The 17,353-nt window shown below is 38.6% G+C and overlaps 1 protein-coding gene across 1 annotated transcript in view; it reads right to left on the minus strand.

The window, feature by feature from the left end:
• The window catches only part of SPMIP7 (sperm microtubule inner protein 7), a 56,405-nt gene that overhangs the window by 15,780 nt on the left and 23,272 nt on the right, over nt 1-17,353 (minus strand). Inside the window, exons 3-6 of the mRNA XM_060156239.1 lie at nt 16,504-16,580; nt 14,010-14,148; nt 13,103-13,170; nt 398-439 (exon numbers count right to left, since the gene is read on the minus strand). Of these exons, the coding sequence (XP_060012222.1) occupies nt 398-439; nt 13,103-13,170; nt 14,010-14,148; nt 16,504-16,580 (326 nt within the window). The remainder of the gene's footprint in view (nt 1-397; nt 440-13,102; nt 13,171-14,009; nt 14,149-16,503; nt 16,581-17,353) is intronic.

A 17,353-nucleotide genomic window follows, 5' to 3' on the forward strand; every position in this document is an offset into this window, starting at 1 on the left:
CATCTGTGCCACCCACGGAGAGCCAAATTTAAATAGAAAAGCAAGAGATCGCACTTCCTGCCCTTAGCTTTGGCGAGCACATTGTAGCTTCCACATCAAGTGTAAAAGTCTTTCTTGTTGACAACACCCAATGTTAGTAGCATCCAAGGTATTTTATTTCATAAAATAACCAATTTGGGAACACCGAAGATACTGCTCCCCCTTTCTTTCTCTTATTAACATCTTTAACGCATTTTTGATGAAATTCCTGACAGGCAGCATGCTAGGAAAACATTAGAAATCTGTTAGAAAGCGTAAGCTGTTTCAAAAAGTGAATTACAAACATGAGTGCGCTGAAAGCAACTACAATTTAGATGTAAATCTAGTAATTTTTAAAACATTAAGAAACATTACTTACGTATAGAGAGGAATGTATTTGCTTCTGGAACTTGGACTCACACTTAGAAAAAGAGAAAACATGGGCAACTGAGTTATCGACATTACTAAACATCACATGATTAGAGTATTTCTCTTATTAAAAAAAGTCTTCAGAGATATCCCATAGAAATGGGCTTCCAAAAGTTGGTAATTTTAAGCAGAAAAGATTTAAAGATGTAGTTTTTAAGTGATGAAAATCAAGCACAGAACAAATTCACTCCAAACAGCCAAGAACACGTAAGTCCTTGTTGACTCTTACGATTTAGCTCCAAAGCCTCTTCTCCTGGGTTTTTCTTTGCTGTTTTTGTCCTCAATGGTTAGACACGTCATATTTGGCAAAGCTGACCTCTCATTTTCTTAGACACACAGAGGGTCCACATTTGACTGGCTCTTACTGACCATTTAGTGTAACTCTCCATGGTGGAGAGGAAGCGACTGTGGCCCAGAGGAGTTCAGCGACGTACACAAGATTGCAGTGACTTAGGGCGCTTAGAGGAGCTTGGGTTTATTGTGTACTTTCCCTGCTCCAACCCTAGAATCAGCCATTTTTCCAAGGATCTCACAATGTCTTTTATTGGAGAGTGGCATTTTAAACCAACATTTTGGAGCTAGACATGCTTCTGGCTGCTTGTGTGTCCCTGCTTCTAGGCCCTCCCAGCGGACAGAGCTAGCAATATCTGGGTGTATTTGAACCCGTGTGTATCCATATATCTACATATATTTCTGTATTTACTTTCTGCTATATATATATATATATATATATATATATATATATATATATATATAAAGGGATACCTCAGAGATATTATGGGTATCATGGCAATAAAAGTGAATACCACAGTAAAGCGAGTAACACAAATTTTTTGATTTCCCAGTGCATATAAAAATTATGTTTATACTAAACTGTAGTCTATTAAGTGTACAATGGCATTATGTCTAAAAATGTCCATTCCTTAATTTAAAAATACTTTACTGCTAAAAAATGCTAACCGTAATCTAAGTCTTCAGCAAGCTGAAATCTTGTTGCACTAGTAACATTAAAGACCACTGATCACAGACCACCATTACAAATATAATAATAATGAAAAAGTTTGAAATATTGTGAGAATGACCAAAATGTGACACAGAGATGCAAAGTGAGCAAATGCTGTTGGAAAAACGGCCCCGATAAACTTGTTCGAGGCAGGGTTGCCACAAACCTTCCATTTGTAAAAAAACACAGAACCTGTGAAGCACAACAAAACGAAAAGTGCCTGTAAACATAAGTTCGTGGATGCCCCCACGTCTAATCAGCACCACGGGGCTCATTCTCAGCCTTCTCTGACAGTGTGAGACCTGCCTCTCACCATCTGCCAAAGATTTACTTTTTGTCACATGTAACAAAATGTGACAAAAAGGCACAAGTCACACTACATGTTCTTACATGGAGTATACATGTAAGAAGTTTAGAATTGCCAACCTGTTTCTTGGTGAGAAACACATTTACCAAGTAGAGTACAGATAGTACTTACATACAGTTCTTTTTGTCATTAGCCTTACAGTTCTGTGTCAAAATACTATTTCCAAGTGTATGAAGGTCCAAATTTAGGATCACTCCTGTTTTCCCCCATCCACTTAAATGTAGTTATGTCATTTGTTTGTAATACAGATTCACTTGTTACCTTCTGAAATCCATCCTGGATTTTCCCACCATCCTGGTATACCTTTCTCTCTCTTTCTCTATTTTTTACTTTGCATTCAGTACAGTTTGTTCTCTATGGTGTACATAGAGTTCTATGGGTTTGAGAAATACTGTCACGTGGCCAGCACCACAGAACCATATAGAACTGTTCCATCGTCCTAATGTTTGTTTACAGGCTCTTTGTCTTCAACACTGTCCCCCTCCCCCAAATCCTGGTAGCCACTGATCTACTCCTACCCTTGTAGTTTTGCCTTTTCTAGAATGTCATATAAAAGGAATCATGCAGGGCTTCCCTGGTGGCACAGTGGTTGAGAGTCCACTTGCCGATGCAGGGGATGCGGGTTCGTGCCCCGGTCCGGGAGGATCCCACATGCCGCGGAGCGGCTGGGCCCGTGAGCCATGGCTGCTGAGCCTGCGCGTCCAGAGCCTGTGCTCCGTAACGGGAGAGGCTGCTTTCATTGAGCAAAATGCTTTTTAGATTCATCCATATTGTTGTGTGTTGCGTTTGTTCTTTTTCATTGTGTAGCTCTACTCTAGTATCTTTATCCAATACGTGTTTTTCCATTCACCTGTTGAAAGCAATCCTGGTTGTTTCTAGGTTTTGAAGATTATGATTAGAGCTGTTATGAGCATTCACATATAGGTTTTTCTTGCTAACGGGAGCAGCATTTACTAGGGGAAGGCTCCAAGGTGAGTGGATCCCTCAGGAGTTCTGAGATGTGGCAGAACTGACTAGGACTTACAGCTTTTAGTTCAGTAGATGATTCATCATTAAAACAATAAATGCAATGGATGCATAGAAACTGGGTGAGCTATTTGCCATTTTACCACATGACATGTAAATAGAAAGATGCTAATAAAGTTTTTCTTTTCTTTTCTTTTTTTTTGGCTGTGACACGTGGCTTGTGGAATCTTAGTTCCTCAACCAGAGATTGAACCTGGGCCCATGGCAGTGAAAGGGCCTAACCTAACCACCATGGCAGTGGTTAGGTCGAGCCCTAACCACTGGACTGCCAGGGAATTCTCGCTAATAAAGTTTTTTATTAGCACTCACGTAATATTAAGAGTTAGCACCAGCAATTTACATCTTTATTCTTTTAAAAGATATTTGAATGGGATTATCAACTATTCCAGCTTGCTGTGTTTATAAGGAACTTATATTTTGAATGTTTTAATCTTTGATTTAAATTATTACCATTCAATTTATACATTGGAATCTATTATTTTTATTGGGGTGTTTTATACCTTTGGTTAAACCATCTTTTAAATAATCTTTATCAAAACTTTAAATACTGATTTTAGAATATGGCTCAATAAAATCAGTTTGCTGACACGACTCAATATTTTTCTCAATACTGTCATTACTTGCAATTCCAGATTCAACATTTAAACTTGATTATGATTTTGCATATTTCCACTTCACTACACTTTTTTATTCTAAAAATTAAAAAAAATCCTTTTTTTAACATCTTTATTGGAGTATAATTGCTTTACAATGTTGTGTTAGTTTCTGCTGTATAACAAAGTGAATCAGCTATATGTATACATATATCCCCATATCCCCTCCCTCTTGCATCTTCCTCTCACCCTCCCTATCCCAACCCTCTAGGTGGTCACAAAGCACCGAGCTGATCTCCCTGTGCTCCCAGCTGCTTCCCACTAGCTATCTATTTTACATTTGGTAGTGTACATATGTCAGTGCTACTGTCTCACTTCGTCCCAGCATACCCTTCCCGCTCCCCGTGTCCTCAAGTCCATTCTCTACATCTGCTGCCCCTAGGTTCCTTAGAACCATTTTTTTTAAGATTCCATATATATCTGTTAGCATACGGTATTTGTTTTTCTGTTTCTGACTTACTTCACTCTGTATGAGAGATTCTAGGTCCATCCACCTCACAACTAATAACTAAATTTCGTTTCTTTTTATGGCTGAGTAATATTCCATTGTATATATGTGCCACATCTTCTTTATCCATTCATCTGTCGATGGACACTTAGGTTGCTTCCATGTCCTGGCTATTGTAAATAGTGCTGCAGTGAACATTGTGGTACAGGTCTCTTTTTGAATTATGGTTTTCTCAGCATATATGCCCAGTAGTGGGATTGCTGGGTAGTATGGTAGTTGTACTTTTAGTTTTTTAAGGAATCTCCATACTGTTCTCCAGAGTGGCTGTGTCAATTTACATTCCCATGAACAGTGCAAGAGGGTTCCCTTTACTCCACACCCTCTCCAGCATTTATTGTTTGCAGATTTTTTGATGATGGCCATTCTGACCGGTGTGAGGTGATACCTCATTGTAGTTTTGATTTGCTTTCTCTAATGATTAGTGATGTTGAGCATCCTTTCATGTGTTTGTTGGCAATCTGTATGTCTTCTTTGTAGAAATGTCTATTGAGGTCTTCTGTCCATTTTTGGATTGGGTTCTTTGTTTTTTTGTTATTGAGCTGCTTGTATATTTTGGAGATTAATCCTTTGTCAGTTGCTTCATTTGCAAATATTTTCTTCAATTCTGAGGGTTGTCATTTCGTCTTGTTTATGGTTTCTTTTGCTATGCAAAAGCTTTTAAGTTTCATTAGGTCTCATTTGTTTGTTTCAATTTCCTGTACTCTAGGAGGTGAGTCAAAAAGGATCTTGCTGTGATTTATGTCATAGAGTGTTCTGCCTATGTTTTCTTCTAAGAGTTTTATAGTGTCTGGCCTTACATTAAGGTCGTTAATCCATTTTGAGTTCATTTTTGTTTATGGTGTTAGGGAGTGTTCTGATTTCATTCTTTTACATGTAGCTGTCCAGTATTGCCAGCACCACTTATGGAAGAGGCTGTCTTTTCTCCATTGTATATTCTTGCCTCCTTTATCAAAGATAAGGTGATCATATGTGCATGGGTTTATCTCTGGGCTTTCTATCCTGTTCCATTGATCTATATTTCTGTTTTTGTGCCAGTATCATACTGTCTTGATTACTGTAGCTTTGTAGTATAGTCTGAAGTCAGGGAGCCTGATTCCTTCAGCTCGTTTTTCTTTCTCAAGATTGTTTTGGCTATTCAGAGTCTTTTGTGTTTCCATACAAATTGTGAACTTTTTTGTTCTAGTTCTGTGAAAAATGCCATTGGTAGTTTGATCGGGATTGCATTGAATCTGTAGATTGTTTTGGGTAACATAGTCATTTTCACAATGTTGATTCTTCCAATCCAAGAACATGCTATATCTTTCCATCTGTTTGTATCATCTTTAATTTCTTTCATTAGTGTCTTATAGCTTTCTGCATAGAGGTCTTTTTCCTCCTTAGGCAGGTTTATGCCTAGGTATTTTATTCTTTTTGTTGCAATGGTAAATAGGAGTGTTTCCTAATTTCTCTTTCAGATTTTTCATCATTAGTGTATAGGAATGCAAGAGATTTCTGTGTATTAATTTTGTATCCTACAACTTTACCAAATTCATTGATTAGCTCTAGTAGTTTTCTGGTACCATCTTTAGGATTCTGTATGTATAGTAACATGTTATCTGCAAACAGTGACAGTTTTCTTCTCCTTTTCCAACTTGGATTCCTTTTATTTATTTTTCTTCTCTGATTGCTGTGGCTAAAACTTCCAAAACTAAGTTGAATAATAGAGGTGAGAATGGACAGCCTTGTCTTGTTCCTGATCTTAGTGGAAATGGTTTCAATTGTTCACCATTGAGAGCAATGTTGGCTGTGGGTTTGTCATATATGGCCTTTATTATGTTGAGGTAAGTTCCTTCTATGCCTACTTTCTGGAGGGTTTTATCATTAATGGGTGTTGAATTTTTTTTTTTTTTTTTTTTTTTTTTGCGGTACGTGGGCCTCTCACTGCTGTGGCCTCTCCCGTTGCAGAGCACAGGCTCCGGACGTGCAGGCTCAGTGGCCATGGCTCACAGGCCTAGCTGCTCTGTGGCATGTGGGATCTTCCCGGACTGGGGCACAAACCCGTGTCCCCTGCAATGGCAGGCAGACTCTCAACCACTGCTCCACCAGGGAAACCCGGGTGTTGAATTTTGTCAAAAGCTTTTTCTGCATCTGTTGAGATGATCATATGGTTTTTCTCCTTCAATTTGTCAATATGGTGTATCACATTGATTGATTTGGGTATATTGAAGAATACTTGCATTCCTGGGATAAACTCCACTTGATCATGGTGTATGATCCTTTTAATGTGCTGTTTGATTGTGTTTGCTAGTATTTTGTTGAGGACTTTTGCATTTATGTTCATCAGTATTACTAACCTGTAGTTTTCTTTTTTTGTGATATCTTTTTCTAGTTTTGGTATCAGGGTGATGGTGGCCTCGTAGAATGAGCTTGGGAGTGTTCCTCCCTGTGCTATATTTGGGAAGAGTTTGAGAAGGATAGGTTTTAGCTCTTCTCTAAATGTTTGATAGAATTCTCCTGTGAAGCCATCTGGTCCTGGGCTTTTGTTTGTTGGAAGATTTTAAATCACAGCCTCAATTACAGTGCTTGTGATTGGTCTGTTCATATTTTCTATTTCTTCCTGGTTCAGTCTTGGAAGGTTGTGTTTTTCTAAGAATTTGTCCATTTCTTCCAGGTTGTCCATTTTATTGGCATAGAGTTGCTTGTAGTAATCTCTTACGATCCCTGTATTTCTGCAGTGTCAGTTGTTACTTCTCCTTTTTCATTTCTAATTCTATTGATTTGAGTCTTCTCCCTTTTTTCTTGATAAGTCTGGCTAATGGTTTATCAATTTTGTTTATCTTCTCAAAGAACCACTTTTAGTTTTATTGATCTTTACTATTGTTTCCTTCATTTGTTTTTCATATCTTTCTGATCTGTTCTTTATGATTTCTTTCCTACTGCTAACTTTGGGTTTTCTTTTCTTTCTTTCTCTAATTGCTTTAGGTGTAAGGTTAGGTTGTTTGAGATGTTTCTTGTTTCTTGAGGGAGGATTGTATTGCTATAAACTTCTCTCTTAGTGCTGCTTTTGCTGCATCCCATAGGTTTTGGGTTGCTGTGTTCTGATTGTCAGTTGTTTCTAGGTATTCTTTTATTTCCTCTTTGATTTCCTAAGTGATCTCTTGGTTATTTAGTACCATATTGTTTAGCTCTCCATGTGCTTGTACTTTTTACAGTATTTTTCCTGTAATTGATATCTAGTCTCATAGTGTTGTGGTAAGAAAAGGTACTTGATAAATTTTCGTTTTCTTAAATTTACCAAGGCTTGATTTGTGACACAAGATATGATCTATCCTTCAGAATGTTCCACGAGCATTTGAGAAGAAAGTGAATTCTGTTGATTTTGGATGGAATGTCCTATAAATATCAATTAAGTCCATCTTGTTTAATGTGTCATTTAAAGCTTGTGTTTCCTTATTTATTTTCATTTTGGATGATCTGTCCACTGGTGAAAGTAGGGTGTTAAAGTCCCCTACTATTATTGTATTACTGTTGATTTACCCTTTTACAACTGTTAGCATTTGGCTTATGTATTGAAGTTCTCTTATTTTGGGTGCATAAATATTTACAATTGTTATATCTTCTTCTTGGATTGATTGCTTGATCATTATGTAGTGTCCTGCTTTGTCTCTTGTAATAGTGTTCATTTTAAAGTCTATTTTGTCTGATATGAGTATTGCTACTCCAGATTTCTTTTGATTTCCATGTACATGGAATATCTTTTTCCATCCCCTCACTTTTGGTCTGTATGTGTCCCTAGGTCTGAAGTGGGTCTCTTGTAGACAGCATATATATGGGTCTTGTTTTTGTATCCATTCAGCCAGTCTGTGTCTTTTATTTGGAGCATTTAATCCATTTACATTTAAGATAATTATCGATATGTATGTTCCTTTTACCATTTTTTGGATTGTTTTGGGTTTGTTTTTGTAGGTCTTTTCCTTCTCTTGTGTTTCCTGCCTAGAGAAGTTCCCTTAGCATCTGTTGTAAATCTGATTTGGTGGTGCTGAATTCTCTTTACTGTAAAGATAATTGTCTTTAAATGTTTTAATTTCTCTGTCAAATCTGAATGAGATCCTTGCTGGGTAGAGTAATCTTGGTTGTAGGTTTTCCCCTTTCATCATTTTAAATATGTCCTGCCAGTCCCTTCTGGCTTGCAGATTTTCTGCTGAAAGATCAGCTGTTAACCTTATGGTGATTCCCTTGTATGTTATTTGCTGTTTTTCCCTTGCTTCTTTTAATATTTTTTCTGTGTATTTAATTTTTGATAGTTTGATTAATGTGTGTTTTGTCATGTTTCTCTTTGGATTTATCCTGTATGGGATTCTCTGTGTTTACTGGACTTGATAGACTATTTCCTTTCCCATATTAGGGAAGCTTTCAACTACAATTCCTTCAAATATTTTCTCAGTGTCTTTCTTTTTCTCTTGTTCTTCTGGGACCCTATAATTGGAATGTTGGTGTGTTTGATGTTGTCCCAGAGGTCTCTGAGACTGTCTTCAATTATTTTCATTCTTTTTTCTTTATTCTGCTCTGCAGTAGTTATTTCCACCATTTTATCTTCCAGGTCACTTATCGGTTCTTCTGCCTCAGTTATTCTGCTATTGATTCCTTCTAGAGAATTTTTAATTTCACTTATTGAGTTTCTCATAATTATTTGTTTGCTCTTTGGTTCTTCTAGGTCCTTGTTAAATGTTTCTTGTATTTTCTCCATTCTATTTCCAGGATTTTGGAATATCTTTACTATCATCACTCTGAATTCTTTTTCAGGTAGACTGCCTATTTCCTCTTCATTTGTTTGGTCTTGTGGGTTTTTACTTTGCTCCTTTATCTGCTGTGTATTTCTCTGTCTTCTCATTTTGCTTAACTTACTGTGGTTGGGGTCTCCTTTTTGCAGGCTTCAGGTTCATAGTTCCCATTGTTTTTGGTGTCCACCCCCAGTGGGTGTGGTTGGTTCAGTAGGTTGTGTAGGCTTCCTGGTGGAGGGGACTGGTGCCTGTGTTCTGGTGGATGAGGCTGGATCTTGTCTTTCTGGTGGGCAGAACTGTGTCCAGCAGTGTGTTTTGGGGTGTCTGTGAATTTATTATGATTTTAGGCACCCTCTATGCTAATGGATGGGTTTGTGTTCCTATCTTGCTACTTGTTTGGCATGGGGTGTCCAGCACTGGAGCTTGCTGGTGATTGAGTGGAGCTGTTCTTAGCATTGAGATGGAGATCTCTGTGAGAGCTCTCACTGATTGATATTACATGGGGCTGGGAGGTCTCTGGTGGTCCAATGTCCTGAACTCAGCTCTCCCACCTCAGAGGCTCAGGCCTGATAGCCAGCCAGATCATCAAGACCCTGTCAGCCACACGGCTCAGAAGAAAAGGGAGAAAAAAAAGAGAGAAGGAAAAAATAATAAAATAATAAAAATAAAATATAAAAAATTATTTTAAAAACAATAAAAAATTTAAAAAGTAATTTAAAAAATGAAGAGAGCATCCAAACCAATAAACAAATCCACCAATGATAACAAGTGCTAAGAACTATACTGAGATAAACATAAAAGTCAGAAAGAAAAAAGTTGCAGACAGCAAACCCCAAGTCTACTGTTGCTCCCAAAGTCTACCACCTCAATTCTGGGATGATTCATTGTCTATTCAGGTATTCCACAGATGCAGCATACCTCAAGTCGATTGTGGAGATTTAATCAGCTGCTCCTGAGGCTGCTGGGAGAGATTTCCCTTTCCCTTCTTTGTTCACACAGCTCTTGGGGTTCAGCTTTGGATTTGGCCCCTCCTCTGCATGTAGGTTGCCCTCTGGCATCTTTTCTTTGCCCAGACAGGAGGGGGTTAAAGGAGCGGCTGATTAGGGGGCTCTGGATCACTCAGGCCAGGGGGAGGGATGGGTACGTAATGCGGGGCGAGCCTGCGGTGGCAGAGGCCAGCGTGACGTTGCAACAGCCTGAGGCATGCCGTGTGTTCTTCGGGGGAAATTGTCCCTGGATTATGGGACTCTGGCAGTGGTGGGCCACACAGGCTCCCAGGAGGGGAGATGTGGATAGTGACCTGTGCTTGCACACAGGCTTCTTGGTGGCTGTAGCAGCGGTCTTAGCGTTTCATGCCCGTCTCTGGTGTCTGCACTGATAGCCGTGATTCGTACCTGTCTCTGGAGCTCATCTAGGTGGTGTTCTGAAGCCCCTCTCCTCATGTACCCTGAAAAAATTGCCTCTTGACTCTTAGGCAGTTCCAGACTTTTCCCCAGACTCCCTCCTGGCTAGCTGTGGTGCACTAGCCCCCTTCAGGCTGTGTTCACGCAGCCAAACCCAGTCCTCTCCCCGGGGTCTGACTTCTGAAGCTCAAGCCTCAGCTCCCAGCCCCCACCAGCCCCGGCGGGTGAGCAGACAAGCCTCTCAGGCTGGTGAGTGCTGGTCGGCACCGATCCTCTGTGTGGGAGTCTCTCCACTTTGCCCTCTGCACCCCTGTTGCTGCGCTCTCCTCCATGGCTCCAAAGCTTCCCCCTGCTGCCCACCCTGTCTCCACAAGTGAAGGGGCTTCCTAGTGTGTGGAAACTTTTCCTCCTTCACAGCTCCCTCCCAGTGGTGTGGGTCCCATCCCTATTCTTTTGTCTTCGCTTTTTCTTTTGTCCTATCCAACTACGTGGGTAGGGCAAAAGAAAAAAGGTATGTGGGGAGTTTCTTGCCTTTTGGGAGGTCTGAGTTCTTCTGCCAGCATTCAGTAGGTGTTCTGTAGGAGTTGTTCCACATGTAGATATATTTTTGATGTATTTGTGGGGAGGAAGTCTTAATCCTCTGCCATCTTGAAGGTCCTCCCAAAAAATCCTTCTTTAAAGGGCAATTTATGCTGGTTTTATTGAAGTGCTACATACAATTGTTAAACATTTGTAAAATGTCACCTTTGATATTATTTTTCCATAACTTAAATTTATTAATAACTTATTAATTTTGCTGACTAAGGCCTAAAATCTCCCATACTTTGCTTTGCAATTAATGATGGATTAGGTAAATATAAAATTAAATGTACAAGATTAAAAACCCTCCCATTGAGGTGATGATCAAATTGACCATCATCAAACCAGAACATCACATGAAACTCCAGGGAACAAAAGATGGGATTATCTCACTGTGGACGCATGCATTCTTCTTATGCATTATCTGTCTGTCTCACACTATTCTTCATAACCAGCCATAGTATTTGTTGCAAAATACACATATCTGCGTAAAGTTCCATGTGATTCATTCTTATGTTTTCTATTCTATTTAATTTTCACAAAATGCTGGTTGTGACTCTCCACTAATGGGTTGCAGGCTACAAATCACTCATTAGTCTGCTCAGCAGTCTACTCACTAAACTGGGACAGGACAACTGCCGAGCCATGATGAGAAATGGGTCCCTGGCTCAGATCATAAGTGAGAATCGACTTCAAATGTTTTAAAGAGATAAATATGAAAAGAAAAACTTTAATTATTTTTAGGAAAAAAAGTAAATGAAGGATAATATCCTTTTTACTTCTGGATGGAGAAAGATCTATTAAAAATTCCACAAATATAACAAGGTATGGAGGTAAATATTGATGAATTCAGTTATATTAAAACTTTGAACTTCAGTTCAGCAAAGGGCACTATAAAATAGAAAAGTCACAGCCTAGAAGGAGATATGCATATTGCCAATAAAGGATTTTAATCCAGAATAATAGACTTAAAAATTTGCATGATCAATCAGTAAAAGACAAAATATATGAACAAGTAAGTTATACATGTGAACATGCAGTAAGTTACAACTTACAAAAAAAGTGGTTATTAGTAACCAGGTAAATGTTAAAATTATAATGAAGTACAATTTCATGCTTCTAAAATTAGAATTTTTCTAATTTGAAAATTCCAAATGCTGGCCACAAAGTTCAGTAGTGGGAATTCAAGCATTGCTGATGGTTGGTCCATTGGTAAAACTCATTTGGAGAATAACGTAGCAATATTTAGAACATAAAGAAGTTTACACCTCTTGATGTAGCAATTGTACACGTAAGGATGTCTATATAAAACCCAGAAATAGCTTTATACTTTATAAAGATATGGGGATATTGTTTCCAACTCCAACAGAAATAAGACAAAAAATTAAGTTATGAGAACGGATGAATAAATTGTGGTATAACGATTCAATGGAAGACTATGCGTCAGAGAAAATGAACACCTAGAGATGCCAGCATGAGTCTCACAAACACAATACTGAACAAAAATGTTAAGTTGTATGAATATACGTTTGATACCACTTATAAACATGGAACACTTATTTACCACTTGTAAACATGGAGCACAATTCCACACCTTGGTTAAGAATAACACACATGTTTTAAGGGTGCATGAAAATGTGAAACTTCACAGCTGGAATAATGGTCATCCCTTAGGAAGGCACATGTGCTTAGAGAGAAGTACGTAGGGGCTTCTGTGGTGTTAGTAATGGTTTGTTTTTATAGTTGGGAAGTAGACACGCAGATTATATCATATTTTTATTTTACATTTTTATATAGGAATTATTCAAAGATAAATTTAAAAAATAAAAGCAGAGATGATGGCTGTATTGTGGGTCAAAAGAAGAAAAAAGAGACAAAATAGTGACATTTTCAAAGACAGAAACACCAAACTTTTTAGACTAAATGCACAAAATTACCTATGTGGAAAGATTAGTAATAAATCATTGTTTCTAGCATTAATAGAACTCAAAATAACTATATGATACAAAAGTTGATAGAAAATAATTCATAATCCCTTTAAGTCCATGCATTTTACAACATTATAATTCTTCATATCAAGTGACATATAAAACACTCTTTATTTTTAAATGGTTGTGGTATATTTGATAGTCTAAGTTTTAAGAAGGGTTAAGAGAAAACAAGAGAAAGCTGGCAACACTGAGTGACTGAACTGGGATTTGTGTTCTCTTTCCAGCCACAGGGACGAAGTCTGAGGGCCTCTGGGATGCTCTCCGGAGGACATGCCCCTCACCCATGGGCTAGAGCCTCTGATTCTTATGATAAATATGTGACGGCAAAAGGTCTACTGATGAGAACATTAGGAGATAAAACTTACAAATTGACTGGTTTGACTGGTGCCAAGAAAGATCTTGTTTGAAATCTGTCCCATAGTCCACCAACCATCTAAAATCACCATCAAAATGAATGACAAGTATTTAACCAAGTTAGTGTAATTTCTAGTATTTAAGTTCCAATTACTGTAATCTCTAGTATATATGTTCTAAGTTACTGTAATTTCTAGTATACAAGCTTCAGTCCTCTCGTATCACAGGCAAGAGCCCCGGTCACCCAATGGAAAGCACTCCCCGAGCACCCTTAGTCACTCTGGGGGTTGCTCCAGAGCCACTCCTGATCTCTGCTCTGCTTGCAGACCTTCAGGGTCAGTTTGTTTTCTCACAGCTGGAATCTGCCTCGTTAGCCACCTCCTTTGGGCTGAAGCCCTTGTGAAAGGTCTGGTTTGGATTTTCATCCCAAGACTGTGCTTTCTTGGCTCCCCCTTAGCCCATGCTCCACAGCCCCAGGCTAGTCTCCCCCACCCAGAGCCGTCATCTTAGACCATCATCTCGCCAGGAAGGACTTTGGATACAAGTATAATTCAACACTAAACAATATGTAATAAAAGACCAATTTTCACAAGGTATAAAAATATTTTAAAGGAGTTGAGAGATTCTTAAAAATAGTTATAGGAATCCAGACACATTTTTGGTCCTTTAATTGGTTTTAATTTCTGTGCACAAATCCTGTGCTGAGATTTTATATTAAAACTGTATTTTTCCTCTCTAATTATCATTTTTCTCTGTAAAAGCTGAAGTTTTTCAAGATACTGTGGGCTTCTTAACCTGTAGTTCACAAACATCTTAGGAGTCCATGTTTAGAACTGTATTTCAATATAATTGATTTCCTTTTTAGTTTTGTGTACTTCGATGTATTAAAAAACTTCATTATGAGAGGTGATCACTGACCTGAGTTATTGCTGGCAATCCTTCATATCTTTTCAGTGTAAAACACTGTGAGATAGGGTCAGCAGCTTTTTCCACTGTTGTTTCTTCTGGATCAAGTTTTGGTGGTAGCATCTTGTCCCAAGGAACCATTTCATAAGCCCTATGAAATTATTAAATAATGACATTTTATGAAAAATACATATTCAGTTGACATAGTTCTTAACAATAGCATATTCTGTGGTAGGAAGAATTCTAAATTTCCCCCCAAGATTCCTGCCCCTGGCGTACATACTGTATGTAGTCACCTCCCCTCAAGTGTGGGCAGAGCAAATGTATATGGTAGGGTATCACGCCTATGATAGTTTATATGGCAACTTTATATGGCAAAAAGGGATTGTGCACAGATAATTAAGGTCCCTAATCAGTTGAATTTGAGTTACTCAAAAAAAATAAATAAATAAAAGGCAGATTATCCTAAGTGGTTCTGACCTAAACAGGTGACCCCTAAAAAGAAGCAAGAAAACAGCAGCAGACACACTTCAGTTATCCTTAAACAAATCCTGAGAGTCCTAGAGCTGCGCTGAGCTGAATTCTGCCAACAATCCGAAGGATCCTGAGAGACTGGGACTCAGCTACTGCTGACATCTTGATTCCAGCCTGAGAAACCCTGAGCATTGAACTCAGTGGGCACTTGCCAGCACTTCTGTCTTATGCAAACGTGAGCTACTAAACGGGCATGATGTAAAGCTGCCATATTGTGGTAATCTGTTACACAGCAATAGAAAACGAATGCATACACGTATATACATCTTACACTTTACCGAAAAAAAATTCATTTGAGCTTTGCAGCAGGGCAAGAAGAACATTAATTTATAAATAAATAAGCTATGGCTTAGAAAACTGAATTTGTTTGCTTAAGGTCACTCAGCCACTGATGGTCGAAGTTAGACCTCTGATCTTGATTACCTGCCACTGAGGAGTCAGTAACATTCACATGATGTTCACCCCCTGCCCCCTAAAGCACTTTCTTAGTTTGCCACCCAAGCACTAGGTCTCTGCATTTCCCCCCCCAACCCCCCATTGGTTCCCTCCTCTCAGTCCCTTGTGCTGGCACCACCCCCCTTTTTCTCCTCTTTCTTGATGTACAGATGCCAGGACTCAAGCTCTGTTCTCCTCTGGCTCATCCAGTGCTGGGGCTTGACATCCCTGCCCATAAGCCATGACACCCAGACTTGCTCCTCCAGCCCAGACCTCTCCCCCAGACTGCAGACCCACAGACCCCGTTGCCTACTTGACGCATCCACATGGATGTCTAATGAGCATCTTTATATTCAGTGCATCTAAAACTGGCCTCTGATCTTTCCCTCCAAACCTGCTCCACCGGCCTTCATCTTGATAAGTGATGGCTTCAGTCCATCCAGCTGCAGAGCCCTAAACCTTGGAATCATTCTCCATGCCTCTTTCTTTCAGGCTCACAAACTCCAGTCTGGAAACTGTGTTGACTCTGCTCTCAAAATGTATCCAGAGGCCAGCAACTGTTACAACTTCCTACCACACTCCTCCAAAACCCCATTATCTCTGACCTAGATGACAGCAGCAACCTTCTGCCTGGTCTCCCAGCTTCTCCCCTCACCCGGTCCACTTTGAACCCAGCAGCCACCATGACTACTTTGATACACAAGTCTGATCTGGCCACTTCACTGCTAACACCCTACTGTTTACAGTCTCTGCAAGTGCCCAGCAAGATCTGGTTCCTGGGTACTCCCTGACCTCTTCTTTTGCTACCCCTCTCTTACAGCACTGTAGACCCCTGGCCTTTGCTCTTCCTTGACACCTCAATCACACTTCTGACACAGGGTTTTTGCTCTAGGTTCCCTTTGACTGGGAAGTAGTCAATCCAGATATCTGCACATCACTCACTTCCAAGTTCCTGCTCAAATCTCATCGCTCAAGGAGGCCTACCCAGACCTCCTAGTTATTCTGGAAGCCTGTTACTCCACACAGGACACTCCTGATATTCTTATCCTGTTCTATTTTTTTCTCTGCTATTTTTTCATTGACTCATCACCTTCTAAGATATGACCTATTTATTTATTACTTTTGTGGCTTATTGTCCGTCTCCCTTTAGAGTGAGTGCTCATTGGAGGAGTCTTTTATTCACTGGTGAATCTCACAGCCTAGGGCATGGACACATAACAAATACTTTATATGATGTTCAACTGAGTAAAAAAGTTCTTCAAACTTCTCTGCTCTCATTTTCTATGATGCTGGACATCCTTATCTCGTCCTCTCTCTGAGCCTTTCCTTTCTGTTTTGGTTTTATTTTTCTATTAAATATAGGTTTTCTTCCTTTAACTGTTTATTTTAGCAATCAATGTAAGTAAGTAAAGAATTGTGTCTGATAGTCTTTGAATTCCTCACAGGATCCAGGATATTGTGGACACAAAGGAGATGTGTTATTAAACAAAAAAGAAATACATTTTTAAATCAAATTCTACTCAGGAAAAATGCTTACTTTTGTGTAGAGGACTTGTAAAATGAGTCTTTTGCATTATATTTCTTGTTTGATTGTAAAAGTGGTTCTCCATCATCCTAGAAGGGGTGAATAATAAGTTAAAAAAGATTAGCTGTAAATGAAAATTGCTAATGTTTTATATTCACCATGCTTTCTTTTTCTCTCATTCTGCATTTTTCTTCTTTCAAAGCACCTCTTGGATCCACCAGATTTAATGCTTTCCCACTTTCCTCTATTGTCTTAGAAATTTACATTTGTGTGTGTGTGTGTGTGTGTGTGTGTGTGTGTGTGTGTGTGTGTGTGTGTACTCCTACTAATTAAATTAAAACTTACAAATATATGTTATTCTACTCATTTCTTATTTTTGGCTTAATAATTATTTTAAGATTGAAATGTATTTAATTAATTTTAGACCTTTCTTGTTTTCTAATATATACACAAAAGACTATTTTTTTCTTCTTAGCAGAGTTTTAACTCCTTTATACAAAATTTGATATGTTTCATTTTCAAATTTATCATTCAGTTTAAAACATTTTCTAATTTCTCCTGTGATTTCTTCTTTGACCCATGGATTATTTAGAATTGTGGTGTTTAATTTAAAAATATTTGATGCTTTCCTAGACATCTTATAGCTATTTATTTTTAATTTAACTCTGTGCTGGTTTGAGAACATATATAGTAAATTACAGTCACTGATTTTTGAATGCTAAACAAATCTTGCAATCCTGGAATAATCCCCACTTAGTTGTGATGTATCATCCTTTTTATATATTACTAAATTCAATTTAGTAAAATTTTGCTAAGGATTTTTTTGTCTGTTCATATCAGACTAATTTTTGTTGTAATATCT

This window comes from Lagenorhynchus albirostris, chromosome 8 (genome assembly GCF_949774975.1).
Source record: "Lagenorhynchus albirostris chromosome 8, mLagAlb1.1, whole genome shotgun sequence".
NCBI lineage: Eukaryota > Metazoa > Chordata > Mammalia > Artiodactyla > Delphinidae > Lagenorhynchus > Lagenorhynchus albirostris.